General features: G+C 39.4%; 1 protein-coding gene across 1 annotated transcript in view; it reads left to right on the top strand.

Moving 5' to 3' along the window:
- The first annotated feature begins 3,901 nt into the window (after positions 1-3,901).
- Positions 3,902-14,554, top strand: part of LOC126356016 (glutamate-rich WD repeat-containing protein 1) — a 47,018-nt gene continuing 36,365 nt past the window's right edge. Inside the window, exons 1-3 of the mRNA XM_050006667.1 lie at positions 3,902-4,216; positions 13,173-13,306; positions 13,634-13,780. Of these exons, the coding sequence (XP_049862624.1) occupies positions 4,051-4,216; positions 13,173-13,306; positions 13,634-13,780 (447 nt within the window). The 5' untranslated portion in view covers positions 3,902-4,050. The remainder of the gene's footprint in view (positions 4,217-13,172; positions 13,307-13,633; positions 13,781-14,554) is intronic.

The following is a 14,554-nucleotide window of genomic DNA, read 5'->3' as shown; positions in this document are numbered from 1 at the left end:
GTGGTATTCAATTCTACCATTTTACAAAAGACAGCTACATGTTTCGACCAGGAGCTGATAGACAGCTGCTGAAGGATGACGCTGTACCAAGTTTATTCAGTTTTCCAGGCTGTTGGCAAGTCACAATAAATCAGAGAAGGCAACTTGTTCAGAACACACCATCAGTTTCTGAGATAAATCCATGTATTTAGTTATCAACAAAGATACTCATTGCTATAAATGGATCTTTCTGAATTTCTAGTAGCTCGTAATTGTTATTGATGGAGTCTTTGAATGAGATCAAACGACCAGTATGTTATGTGAACCCAATGGCAAACATGAGAAGTGTGACGCAAGTGTTCAGGCTGATGTCTCTCACAGAATTTTGGCCCATAGGAAAAAAGTGTAACGATTGCAGATGAAACTGCAATTGGCAGAATTGATAAGTGTTGAAAAAAAATTGTATAAATGGCAATATAGAAAGTATTCTTCAGGAACATTTTACTGGCTTTCCTTCAGACTTTATTGTTATCCATTTCAAAAACAGTGGTACAAAGAAGCAGTCCAGGAGATACAGTGAACTAGCAAAACAATTTACCCCCATTCTGCATTTCTGTTCCCCTAGGGTGTCTAGGTTTATATGCTCTATGTTCCTTTTGTCCCACCCTAGTATTCTTCATCAGTAAATTGTGAACTTGGCTATCTAAAAGAGGTTTTCAAGTGCCTAAAAACATAATACCAATGACAAATGTGCAGCTATGTTTGATAGTATGTCAATTAGGAAGCAGTTTGTGTGGAACAACAACAAAAAAGGTGTATGCAGGATATGTTGATTTGAGCAACATTGTGAATATACCAATAGATACAGAGGAACTGCCTACTGAGGCTATAGTTTTTCAGATAGTGTCATATACTGAAAAGTTAAGTGTCCAATAGCATACTTCTTTGTGAATAAACTGTGATCAAATTTAATGACTGAAATTGTGATAGTTTCTATACTGAAACTGTTTCCTGTAGGTCGTCTTGTGAAATCAGTGACATGTGATGCTGTCAACATTCAGACACTGAAGAATCTTGGGTGCTCTCTGAATCTGGGAAATGTTGCCCCTTACTTCAGGGATCCTGCCAATGACTGTAATGTTTCTGCAATTCTTGATCCATGCCATAAGCTGACGTTAGTTTGTAATACTTCATCTGAAAAGAAAATTATTAACTGCAGAGCTGGAGATGTGAAGTGAGACTTTTGAAATTAAATTGTCTGCAAGAATGTGAATATTTAAAATTTGCCAGTTCACTCTCTGGTTCACTTGTGAATTTCTGTAATAAGAAGATAAATATCTCTTTATCTCCCCAGACAATGAACTCCAGTGTTGCTGACGCCATTGAATTTCTAGATTGTTCCCAGCATACAGATTTTCAAGACATCTCTGCCACTGTAGAATTCATCAAAATTATTGATAAACTGTTTGATGTGTGCAATTCTGTGAATGTTAATGCTAAAGGCTTTAAACAGCCATTGAGAACTGAAAATGTAAATTATTGAACTGAATTTATTTGTCAAGCAGTAAACTTCCTTGAAAAATTAAGGATTGATGGTGTGTATGCGTTAGTACATATACGAAAAACATTTCTGCTGAGAGTTTTGATGTTCATAAATGGTGTTAGAAGCCTCTTCCAGGAGTGTAGATGACACTGAGAAAATGAGCTCTTTCACTGTTCATGAATCCATGTGCCATGGAAGCAAAGTGATAAGTTCACTGATGATAGTGAAGATACTAGTTACTTTGAGGCTCTTGATTAAAGTTCTCAGTGAATGCAAGGAGAATATTATTTATTATATATAAGGATGTGTTATGAGAAAGATTACACAAATGTTAAGATGTATTCAGTGCAAAGAACTTATTACTGTGCCCTACATCTGCCCAACTGATAAGCAATCACTGTAAGATCCCTGTGACAAATCCAGCTGCCTTTACTATGAAGGTTGACAGAGGTGGTTTGTTTCACCCATCTGTATCAGTGTTTTAAATAGTGCAATATACAGAAAAATGCTTTCGTTCTGCTCTAGTCAGATTTACTTTAAACTCAAACCGTTTTTATGGCGCTCTTATTAATTCTGTTTGTTGTGTCTTTGGTGAACAAACCGATGTATTTGTCAAAGCATGTATGCTAATCTCTGCCATTGACTGTGAAGACATGTATGAATCACAGTTAGAACGATGTATCGCTGCTGTGTACCTTCAGATTTGATTAAAGACACACTCAAAAAAAGAGGCAGAGGTTGAGGAAGCTGATTTCATTTGTCAATGTGTGACATGTGAATATATTTTGAATGAAGCAAAACAATAAATAATAACTAAAATTTGATGTTTATCTGTTAAGAATTTGACCACCTCCTCCCTTTTTCTAAAATTCTTTTCTGTAAATTGTTAATATGACAATATGTAAAGTGATTCATATTGACATCATATATATATATAATTTTTATTCTACACAAATGATCAGCTCATCATTAAAAAAATCATCTACAGAGGAATAGCACTTTGTACCAGATTGCTGTATAATTTTCGTTTTACTGAATCAGTTTCAGTATTTTGAAAATTTGTCTTTTTTTTTAACTTATTGCATATTTTCATCTCAATATATTGCGGGGTCTGCACGAAAAGACTGAGTCTATATGTAGGAATCATGAAACTTTCTTTGTTCCTAGTTTGGTAATTGTATTTTGTCTATGTAGCAGTACAATTTGACACCTTGCCTCAGTTTAACACGGCGACTGTGCGTCACGCTCACGGCTTTGCTTCCTGTAGCTTTCTCTACAGTTTAGTATTGAGCTCACTGGTACATGATTTTAGTGGCAGAAATATAACAACCAGAAATGCCATTGGTTTTAACATGTGAGGTATCTGTCTCTTTATGATCTTTGCACGCACTAGGGGATAAGTAGCGTATTGATTGTATATATCTCTTTGTATACAGTCAAATATTTGCGTAATATAAGCTGTCCTCTGTAGTTTCTGCCTAACTACACATTCGAAAATCGCTACATATTCGGAAATAAACAACGAACAATTCATTACAAGGAAGAATAGGAATGTTATTGTTCCTCGTTTCACCTGCAGCAATTTAAGCTGTTCTCTTACGTTCTCGCCTTACCACACACTCCGAAATCGCCACACATTTGGAAACAAACAGCCAAATATTTATTTCATACTTTGTTTTGTAATCAGATGGAAATATAAATAACATCGAATATTGCAGGCATACTTGTATTACATTCGAAAACAAGTCTCAGAATGTGTCTACAACACTATGATAAAAAAAAAACTGTATTGTTCAGCATGCGAACCTAAATTCTCTAACTCTGAAATCCACGACCTTATCCATTACACGAAGCTAGTGTTGTGACATGCGGCAATGGTCTCGATTATTGAACTTTCTCTCGAATGCTTATATTATTGATGCGTTATTAACTAACTTTTAATGATAAGAATGCCGTGTTTGTCATAAATCTTCAGTGGTCTGTTCTTTTGAAACGACATATCACAAGTTACGACAAAAAACAGCTATATATCCCAATATCAATGGTGTCTGCTGCACCGCGTCAAAAATAGTACACCTGCATGGTGCAATTCTCCCTGGTCCTAAACGAAAATGGTAGCGTCGATTATTCTGCCGTTAACGTATACTCTCAAACAGTGCGTTCTGTGCTTCCCTGTAGAACGGTCGTGTTTATCGTAAAATAAAGAACTGTTACTGTCGTACTGTATCGTATCTTGTGTATACTGTACCGGACTACATATTTAAAAACTGTATGTTGTTGATGCTTTGATTTTTTATTGCAGCCTCCTATATTTTAATCTGTTTTGGCTAAAGAGTAGTGTATTGTTTCGCTGCTAGGCCACTCTCGCTTCGCTGGGACAAGGGAATGAAATAACACTAGAGGAAAAACGTGCCACATACCTGCGCACTAGGCGATCATCTTTGCTTCGCGTTAGTTGTAGTAAAGTATATCTATGAATCATCTGGCAGTAGCACGTGTTGTGGTGTAAACAGTGACAGAAGCCGAAGATGGAAAATCAGGAAATGGACTTGGATGAACAGGACTCGACAATAACTACAGAAGATGGAAGTCAAAAGAAAAAGAAGGTTTATTTGCCTGGAAAACCACTTAAAGACGGTCAAGAATTGGTGTGTGACGAGTCAGCGTATATTATGTTGCATCAGGCACAAACAGGTGATTTTATATTTATTTCCCAAAACATACACAGTGCTTTTTGAACTTGAGTATTAAAGGAAATGACAAAGCTCGAGTAATGTGACAGAGGATGTTAAAGTGGAGTAAAAACAGACAGTGGGCGCTAGAGGAAAATTAGTTGTAAGATGTTCACTGTACGCTCTCGAATTGCAAGTTCGCAGTAGCCATTCGAATTGTGGGCATATTTATCGAAATTCAAAGATTGATTTGCTCTAAAAAGACTTATAGGTGATAATTTGAGGACGGTAAAATTATTTTTATGGCTAGGCCTAATAACTGAGGTATCATCTGAATATAAGTTATTCGTAAGTATGTGCTCATGTCTAGTTATTACTTTCGGAGAACCTGACAGGGTAGGTCAGTCTTTTCATTCTTTAACAGTGATACAGCTGAACTAAGGGAACTATGTACGTGTCATCAAGGGCAGCTCTGTGGTGTTGTGCTCCAGACTATTATCATTGCTATTAGTGTAGTCAGGACCATACCAAACCACACAAAACGGCGAAAAAAACCTACAACACAAAACTCCCCGATTTCCACTAAACACAATATCCCCTGCAATCGGACACTTCCCTTGACTTGTATAGCTCAACACCAACTCCCAATGCCACAACACCCGCAGCCACAACTACACATTGCGTTTTTAACACTTCCCTTCGCCCACATAAGTCAGCAGCTACTCCCAATACAAAAAAAACCCACAGATATGACCACAAATTGGAATCGAAAACTTCCCTTCAGCTACATACCTACAAATCAACACATGATACCAAATCACTAATACGACAAACCACACAACTCAGAACCACCACACCAGCCATAACAACACACAACATACACACTAAACAAAAGAAAAATAAAAACTTACCACGACACACACACACACACACACACACACACACCAACAAAAAATACACAACCAAAAGAAAGACCCAACCTCCCACCTCACCTCAAAATAAAATACCCATAAACAAAAAATGACAAACAAAAAATAAACAGATCTCAATCACACACTACAGCTCAACAAAAACTGCAACAAAATAGATCCTCCACATCTAAATCACAAACCAACACACTCCCCCCGCCCCCCCCCCTCACAAACACTACCAACAACTAAACCACCACCACACAAAAAAAGGGGTTGCCCCCAGGGACACTCTTCCGCCAACAGTACTCATCTAAATGCCACTGAAGGTTAGAAAAGTGTCTCTTCCCCCTCCCAAGACCTGACGGCCCCCACATCCCCTCTATGGTATTCGTACAAGCCCCTATCTCATAATTTTTAAACTCTAAACTATGGTTCACTACTAAATGATTGTACCCACTCACCCAACCAAGAAGAAAAAGCATCAGACACTACAGTAGAACTATGTTCTATAAACTCAATTAACCCCATTAATTCCCTCTTAGACTGCCCCTCCACAACCCTAAAAACACATTCCGAACACCCCCCCCCCCCCTCTCCCGGGTACAACAGCTCCCCCCCCCCCCCCCCCCCCCCCCCCCCCCACACACACACCCCGAGACCAACTACAGACTTACCCCTCCAATATTTCCTTTTCCTGAACTGCAACTCATCCACCTCCACCACAACCTCAGGCCCATCCAACTTACCCCTTTACTTAATGAACTTGGAACATACTTCATGACAAAACGAAAACCAGTCAAGCACACTCTTCTCACTCTCACAAGTATCATGTGTGCAAAAACTGTGAGAGGATTTATAACAAAAGTAGTACGTCAACAACACAATCTCGCACATGCCCAACATAGACTTCTAGAACCAGGAACCGCGACATGTGGAGTGCCATAGGTTATGCCTATGGCACCGCCACATATAACCATCCCTGGTCCGAGACGCTATAACTTTTGCCAATTTCATGTCAAGCCCCCCCAACAGCACACTTCACATCCTCTGCCAACAAGCCAAACAGCTGCAGAAATTTAATCAACTCCAATGGACTCGTCTGTTAATTTTATCCATCATATACATACCTAACAAGAGCAGCAAAAAAATAATTTACCCAAATTAACAAATGATCTACAGCACTACAATAACTTTCACACCAAAACACTGAATCGTTAACTCGCTGAAAATAATTCCTCTGCACACACAGCCAAAACGAGAACCACCCAGAACAAGCAGTAACACCAAACTGAACCCAATACACAACCCCTGAACACGCCACCAGAGGACACCATGAACAGCAATATGACGACACCTACAAACACACTACACCCACAAACCAAACTCCGCGTCGTCATGACGTCAAACACCACAGCCTTACGTCACGGGTCAAAGCTGATGGGTGGGATCGGACACTTCGGTCAACCCCAAAGCTATGGGTAGAATAGGAACAATTTACTGAACTTGAGGACACTGAGTGCATATCTCTATTTGGTGTTTTGGAAGAGAGATCTGTTTCATGCACCAGTCTAAAGTAAATATCGTAAACATCTCAAGATAGTGCTGACAAGTTTTTCCAAACAGGTGAATTTGAGAGGGTTGTAACGTGATCCTTCAAAACAGATGCACTGCAAGTTATAAATCAAATAAAATAACTTTGAAACATGTGGCTGGGATGGTGTTGCTGGCTAGTACTCATGATGTACATTTGTGCAATTGATATAAATCACTGCGTAGGTTGGATCATCCCTCTATAACCTGTATAATGCACCTCTCGTGCATGCACTTGCAGAATAGGTAATACAACAAGCACATTGAGCATGAGAAAGAACTGCGGTTGGCTTGCAGTGTACTCCAGTGTACTTAGCTCTGGCTATGCCTTATATCATTGTGCCACAACAACAAACATTCCAGAAATAATATAGATGCAAAATAAATGTCATAGTTTTGTTCTATCAAATTTGCACATGTGACACCGCATCATTATGTAGTGGGTCAAAGGTGATGTCTGCTATTGGTAGGTTCAAAGTACCTATCAGGTGTTGTTTTGTGGAAGCTGTAGTCATAGCTGGTGAACTTTATAAAGGCACAGGAGGGAGCAATCAGCATCTCAGGAAGTGTCGCTGTTATGGCACAAACAGTACAGTATTAAATTTAGTCTGTAATTTCTGTTGAAGCCAGCATATGAGGCAGCTATGTTTGGTTAGAAATGAAAGAGTTCTACAAAACTGTATTTTTGGTAAATCATTATGTAAATCAAAATTCGAGTGTGGGTGCTGTGTTCTCTCTTCATTCTCATCACTGTGTAGTGAAATATGCAGTTGTAAATGTAAAAGATGAAGCATTTTGTTTAACTATGAGAGCAGAGTCTCCATTGCCATCAATGAAGTGAAGAAGTGTGGTGTACACTAAAAGTGCAAAAGCTAAGGGTTAATTGAAGCCTTAAGTATTTCTTTGTCAACTCATAACCAAAGTGTCACTATTCAACCTAAGCCAACCTTTGCCTTGGGGTGGGTGCACATCAGTTTGTCACCACAAGTAAGATTTCATATTCATTGGCTTTGCTGACTCACAACAAAACTGTCACTATCAGCTTAGTCTAGATTTCATTCTATGATACCGATCATTCCAGAGTCATAACCTACATTCCAAAAAAATAATATAGACGCGCGACAAATGTTCTGTTTTTGCAGTTGTGACGTCTCCTATCTCAACATTACATCAAAAATGGCTGCTTGTACAATTTGTTTTAAAACTTGTCATTAAATTGGAAGTGTGTGTCTTTGTGTGTTTGTGTTTTCAAGGGAGGGGGGGTTTATGCCAAGGAATTGCAGTTTGATTTAACTTTTTAAGTCAATGTTATGTTTGGACTTGCTGTAAAGGTATGACCAAACATGGTCAAGTATCAATAGGCTCAATCGATGTAAAGTAGACCATAAGATATCAGTCAAGGACAGGATCAATTTGTGCCACTGACTGCAATGACCATGAACTGGTTTTTGTTGAGGAAACAATGATCTGTTCAAAATAAATGTGGAATATCATCTAGCTCAGTAATACAAGCACTCCGTCTTCAGGCCACAGGTGGCCCATTGGGACCAACCGACTGCTGTATCATCCTCAGCTGAGAATGCAGATAGGAGGGGCATGTGGTCAGCACACCACTCTCCCAGTTTTCTGTAATATAAGGAAGGTGTTTTCTTCCATCAGTGCAATGCAAAACCCTCATTTTAATCAGCAAGGTCTGTGAGATGTTCACCAATATCTCTTAACAGCACATTCACCAGATCTTTTCCTCACTGAGTATGTAGGATGGCATGTAGTCATGTCTGTTACTGGTAATGTCCCTTCAACAGTTATGACACCAGGCAAAAGTTGTAAGGGTTTCAATCAGACTGTTCTCTTTTCCTCAGACATTACAAAGCTTATTAAAAAATTTTAACTGACTTTGGGTGGCCATCAGATGAGGTTCACTTGAAGTAGTAGCCACTTGTATGTAAATACACGAGTTTCACACTTTGAAGTATTTATCTATTGAAAGATGGAGTGCCATGTAGTTGATGATCATTGACTTGTTCTTTTAGCTACCTACAGCCGTCCCCATCTTAGGCTGTTTTAATGCACATAACTCTTTGTTGAGCATTTCAAAAATTTCTCAGTGGCTGAATCAACTGGAACAAGTGTTATTTTTATTTTAATATTTGTTTTAATAACCAGGTTTCCCCACTCTTTTTACCTGAGCACAAGGCACCTTATTTGCTATATGGCTCCCAGCTTCCTTTTTTTTATGTATTGTTGGATGCATGATTATTTATGTGGCAGCGAGCACTTTGCAGTTGTTCTTTCACTGTCAGGCTGTTAATATATATACATATATATTAGGAAGCCTTTTGGCATGCACATATACTCATTGTCTCCACCCAGGATTACAGAAGTGTCTGATTCCATGCGACTGCTTTGACCCATGATGTCATCAGTATGGCAGAAATGGCTATTCTAAGCATCTCCAATATAGAGCCTATGATGTCACTATGTACACACGGCATACATGAAAATACATACAAATAAGATAAGAACCTCTCCCTCCAAAAATACAATCAAACTAATGGGACAACTGCAGGAAATGGGAGCTTTTAGGATGAGGACAAGCTAAATATAATAGAAAAAAAACACCATGATCCCAGAACACAAAATTACTAATATTGTGCTACACCAACAAAAATCTGCAGGCATCGTACACTTCCCTTGACCTAAATAGGACAACCACAGGTGATGATACCAAAACGCCAATACTTACAACTTAAACTACGAAAATTGGAATCGGACATATCCCTTGACCTATATAGATCAACCACAGATGACAATACAAAAACACCAACACCTACAATTACAAAAAATGGGAATCGGTCATTTCCAGTGACCTATATAGATCAATTACAATTATTGATACCTAAAAAACCAACACCTACAACTATGAAAATGGGAATCTGTCATTTCTGGTCACCTATATTCCTCAATCACAACCATTGATACCAAAAAACCAACATACACAACTGCAAAAAATAAAACCAAAACCACAACCTCAAAAATCCACAAATCAAACATCCCTACATAAATTAAAACACATTCAATACACCAAAATACGCAAAATATCACAATTCAAGAAGAACAGAAAAAAAATTTCTTACCACCAGCAAATTTCAGCACTACAAACTAGATCCCCCCCACACCCACTCCCACACACAAACATACACACATTAAATGTCTTACCACACTACAATCAACAAACCAATAACACCTAACAAAAATGCCAAACACATAATAAAAAAAATTGTTAACTCATTGAAAAACTTCCAAACCCTACGTTCGGAATTACAAACGTTGCTGCTGCCAACGACTTCACACATCCAACAGCAAAGCTGAAATAAACCCAATACAACACATTATACTCAGCGAGCAGGTGTGCGCACACACACACACACACACACACACACACACACACACACACACACACACACACACACACACCAGAGGGCACCATGAACCACAACACCCTTACGTCACGGGTCAAAGCAGACTGGTGAAATTCGACACTTCCATTGACCCCTCCTCCGTAGCCTCATTTCTCTCATCTTTGTCTCTAGTAGCTCTTAATCCCTTTGAAATATGAAATCATTTTATTTGCGTCTTCACTTGTGGAAACAAAGCAATGTTACGGAGTAATATCAGGGATCTATAGACACACACAGGGTGTCTTTCTTAGGAGCCATCAGGTGATTTTTCTGTGGTGTTTCAGCAGATATTTGCAATTTTGTTTCTTTCAGTGCATAGTTGAAGTCAGCCCAAACAGATATTGCTCATCACATCCTTCATGCACTGTTCATTGTGGACGTGAAGTGTCAGTTAATTTCCATTGTGAACAAAATGATATTTATGGTGAAACTGTACAGTGCACCTGCAAAGTCTCTCCACAGTGGTGAGTTCCACGTGTGTCACTTTGCAGGGTGCATAATGTTGGCAGCACTTTCATGTCATTGTACAGGGTGTTTCAAAAATGACCGGTATATTTGAAACGGCAATAAAAACTAAACGAGTAGCGATAGAAATACACCGTTTGTTGCAATATGCTTGGGACAGCAGTACATTTTCAGGCGGACAAACTTTCGAAATTACAGTAGTTACAATTTTCAACAACAGATGGCGCTGCAAGTGATGTGAAAGATATAGAAGACAACGCAGTCTGTGGGTGCGCCATTCTGTACGTCGTCTTTCTGCTGTAAGCGTGTGCTGTTCACAACGTGCAAGTGTGCTGTGGACAACATGGTTTATTCCTTAGAACAGAGGATTTTTCTGGTGTTGGAATTCCACCACCTAGAACACAATGTTGTTGCAACAAGACGAAGTTTTCAACGGAGGTTTAATATAACCAAAGGACCGAAAATCGATACAATAAAGGATCTGTTTGAAAAATTTCAATGGACTGGGAATGTGATGGATGAACATGCTGGAAAGGTAGGGCGACCGCGTACGGCAACCAGAGGGCAACGCGCAGCTAGTGCAGCAGGTGATCCAACAGCGGCCTCGGGTTTCCGTTCACCGTGTTGCAGCTGCGGTCCAAATGATGCCAACGTCCACGTATCGTCTCATGCGCCAGAGTTTTACACCTCTATCCATACAAAATTCAAATGCGGCAACCCCTCAGCGCCACTACCATTGCTGCACGAGAGACATTCGCTAACGATATAGTGCACAGGATTGATGACGGCGATAAGCATGTGGGCAGCATTTTGTTTACTGACGAAGCTTATTTTTACCTGGACGGCTTCGTCAATAAACAGAACTGGCGCATATGGGGAACCGAAAAGCCCCATGTTGCAGTCCCATCGTCCCTGCATCCTCAAAAAGTACTGGTCTGGGCCGCCATTTCTTCCAAAGGAATCATTGGCCCATTTTTCAGATCCGAAACGATTACTGCATCACGTTATCTGGACATTCTTCGTGAATTTGTGGCGGTACAAACTGCCTTAGACGACACTGCAACACCTCGTGGTTTATGCAAGATGGTGCCCGGCCACATCGCACGGCCGATGTCTTTAATTTCCTGAATGAATATTTCGATGATCGTGTGATTGCTTTGGGCTATCTAAAACATGCAGGACGCGGCGTGGGTTGGCCTCCCTATCCGCCAGACATGAACCCCTGTGACTTCTTTCTGTGGGGACACTTGAAAGACCAGGTGTACCGCCAGAATCCAGAAACAATTGAACAGCTGAAGCAGTACATCTCATCTGCATGTGAAGCCATTCCGCCAGACACATTGTCAAAGGTTTCGGGTAATTTCATTCGGAAACTACGCCATATTATTGCTACGCATGGTGGATATGTGGAAAATATCGTACTATAGAGTTTCCCAGACCGCAGCGCCATCTGTTGTTGACAATTGTAACTACTGTAATTTCGAAAGTTTGTCTGCCTGAAAATGTACTGTTGTTCCAAGCATATTGAAACAAACGGTGTATTTCTATCGCTGCTTGTTTAGTTTGTATTGCCGTTTCAAATATACCGGTCATTTTTGAAACACCCTGTATAAACTAGGGGCCGAGATTTACTGCTTGGGAATTCCGTTATGCTGGGAGATGGGATTCAACATTATTAAAATTGTAAGAATAAAATTAATTCATTGTATTAATTACAGTTAAATGCACTGTACTCCCAATAACACAGTAGGTGCTGAAAATGGTTTCCTCTTTCTTGAAGGTGTAGTTCAACAAGTTTACACATAGTTGTGAATACTTTTATCAATATTTTGTGCGTAATTGAATGAAGATTATGTTATCACGGTTTTCAGTGCATCTATTGTCTTTGGGTTATTTTGATACACAAATGTTTCAGCGACACCCCAGAGGGGTGTTGGGTGGGGACAGATCTGGTGAGCGCAGAGACCAGAGCCCTTTTATAACTACTCCATCTCCAAAGATTTCATCTAAAAGTTGTAGTATTGTGTGCTGGATGAGCAGTAGCATTTTCTTGTTGGAAGATTGAATGAATGATCTCATTTTCATTCACCAGGGCAATAAATGGATAAATTATCTTGCTACGATAGACAGCAGAAGTGATGTAGTATCGAACAGATTGACCCTATAATTCACACTCGGTTTATGGCAACCTACATCCCTGCAATAGCAATTCTCTTAAGGCATGTGGGTTTTCTGATGACCAAAGTTTGGGAATTAATGTAGCCAGATAGGTGAAACTAAACCTCGTAAGTGAATAAGGTTCGGTCTGAAAGACCAACTCCATGTCTCTTAACAAAATGCTGAAATGCTCACAATATATTATTTATTTTGCATGGTCCTAAACCTGTGCAGAAAAAAAAATCTGACTTATTTATTTGTAGCCCAACATTGCAAAACTTTGCTAGTATTCACTGCACAAGTCTTATCATAATATTTAGCATTTTAATAGAGCCTGTGACAATATACATGCAAGCCTGATGATCACATTCTTAATGTACTTAATTATTTACAGGTTCCCCTTGTTTAAGCTTTGATATAATAAAAGATGCACTAGGAGACAACAGAGAGAATTTCCCACTGACTGCTTATGCTGTAGCAGGAACACAGTCACCCAAAGTACATACCAATAGCTTAATAGTGATGAAGGTAAGTTAGAAACCACTTAACAACTTTTCTTGAAATTTGTGCTTTTAACTGCATTGCATTGCCTTTTTCCCTGTTGCTCTGTGATTCATTTTCCTCCAGTAACCAATTTCCCTCATCTCTCTATCAGTATTATTAGTCATCAAGCTGTTTCTTTAATCTCTGTTCTCTCTGCCTTTTCACACCCACTTACATAAATAATAGGAAACATACCGGTATTGTACTCTGGATCTTCAAATGAAATATTTTCAAAAATACTTGTGAAATAAGCCAGTGATTTTTTGTTGTAAAGTATTCTATTGTAAATTGTGTACTGTCATTCATTTTCAGCTGTCTAATATGCATCAGATAAAGCAAGATGAAGAAGATGATGAGAGCAGTGATAGTGATGACGATGATGATGATGATGATAACAGTAAAAAACCCCAGATGAAGTGGTCATTCATAAATCACAAAGGTTGTGTAAACAGAGTGCGAGTAAGTAAGACTAGAAGTATGTTAATTGCTTTATTGGTACCAGAGATAAATTTGGGGCCACAGTTTGGAATCACTCAACTTGTACAAATATCTGTGTGTAACAATTTGGGGTGATAAGAAATGACGACATAAGCTTGGTCATAAATATAGCAGCTGGCAGACTTTGATTTATTAGTAGGATACTGGGAAAATCTCTCAATCCATAAAGGAAATTAATTACAAAACACTAGTGTGGCACATCTTAGAACATTGCTCAATTGTGAGGTACCCATTCTAAGAAGGACTAACAGGGAGAATTGAACCTGTACAAAGAAGGCCATTGTTCGGTGCGGCCCTGAGTGTGATATATCATTGCCAGTAGTGTTCTACTAAGGGCGGTGCCACCTCCCTGTCTTGGAGGCCAGCAACTGTGATGGGTGGTGCATGCGCCGTGTACTGAATGGTGGCCTGTATAGGACATCGATTTGCAGCCTGGTGTCAGTTCTCAGCGGGACTCATCAGCAGAAGCAGTATTCTCCTCAAGATGGCGACCAGTTGGATCGCCAAAATATCGAGTCAAAGTTGATTTTTTGATATACCATTTCAGATGACCTCTGGCAAGCGAGAGTAATTTCATGTACTTTCAATCGGCGATCGTCCATGACAATTTTGTGCACTTTTGCAATGATTTCTATAGTAGTTACACAACCTGGCTGACCACTGCACAGATCATCATCTAAGCTCTACCAATCAAATTTACGTTCATTTGTCCACTTGGCAAGAGTTGAATATGAA

Source organism: Schistocerca gregaria, chromosome 3 (genome assembly GCF_023897955.1).
Source record: "Schistocerca gregaria isolate iqSchGreg1 chromosome 3, iqSchGreg1.2, whole genome shotgun sequence".
Classification (NCBI taxonomy): domain Eukaryota; kingdom Metazoa; phylum Arthropoda; class Insecta; order Orthoptera; family Acrididae; genus Schistocerca; species Schistocerca gregaria.
The sequence above is the reverse complement of the archived record's forward strand: the minus strand, read 5'-3'. Positions and strand labels throughout refer to the sequence as shown.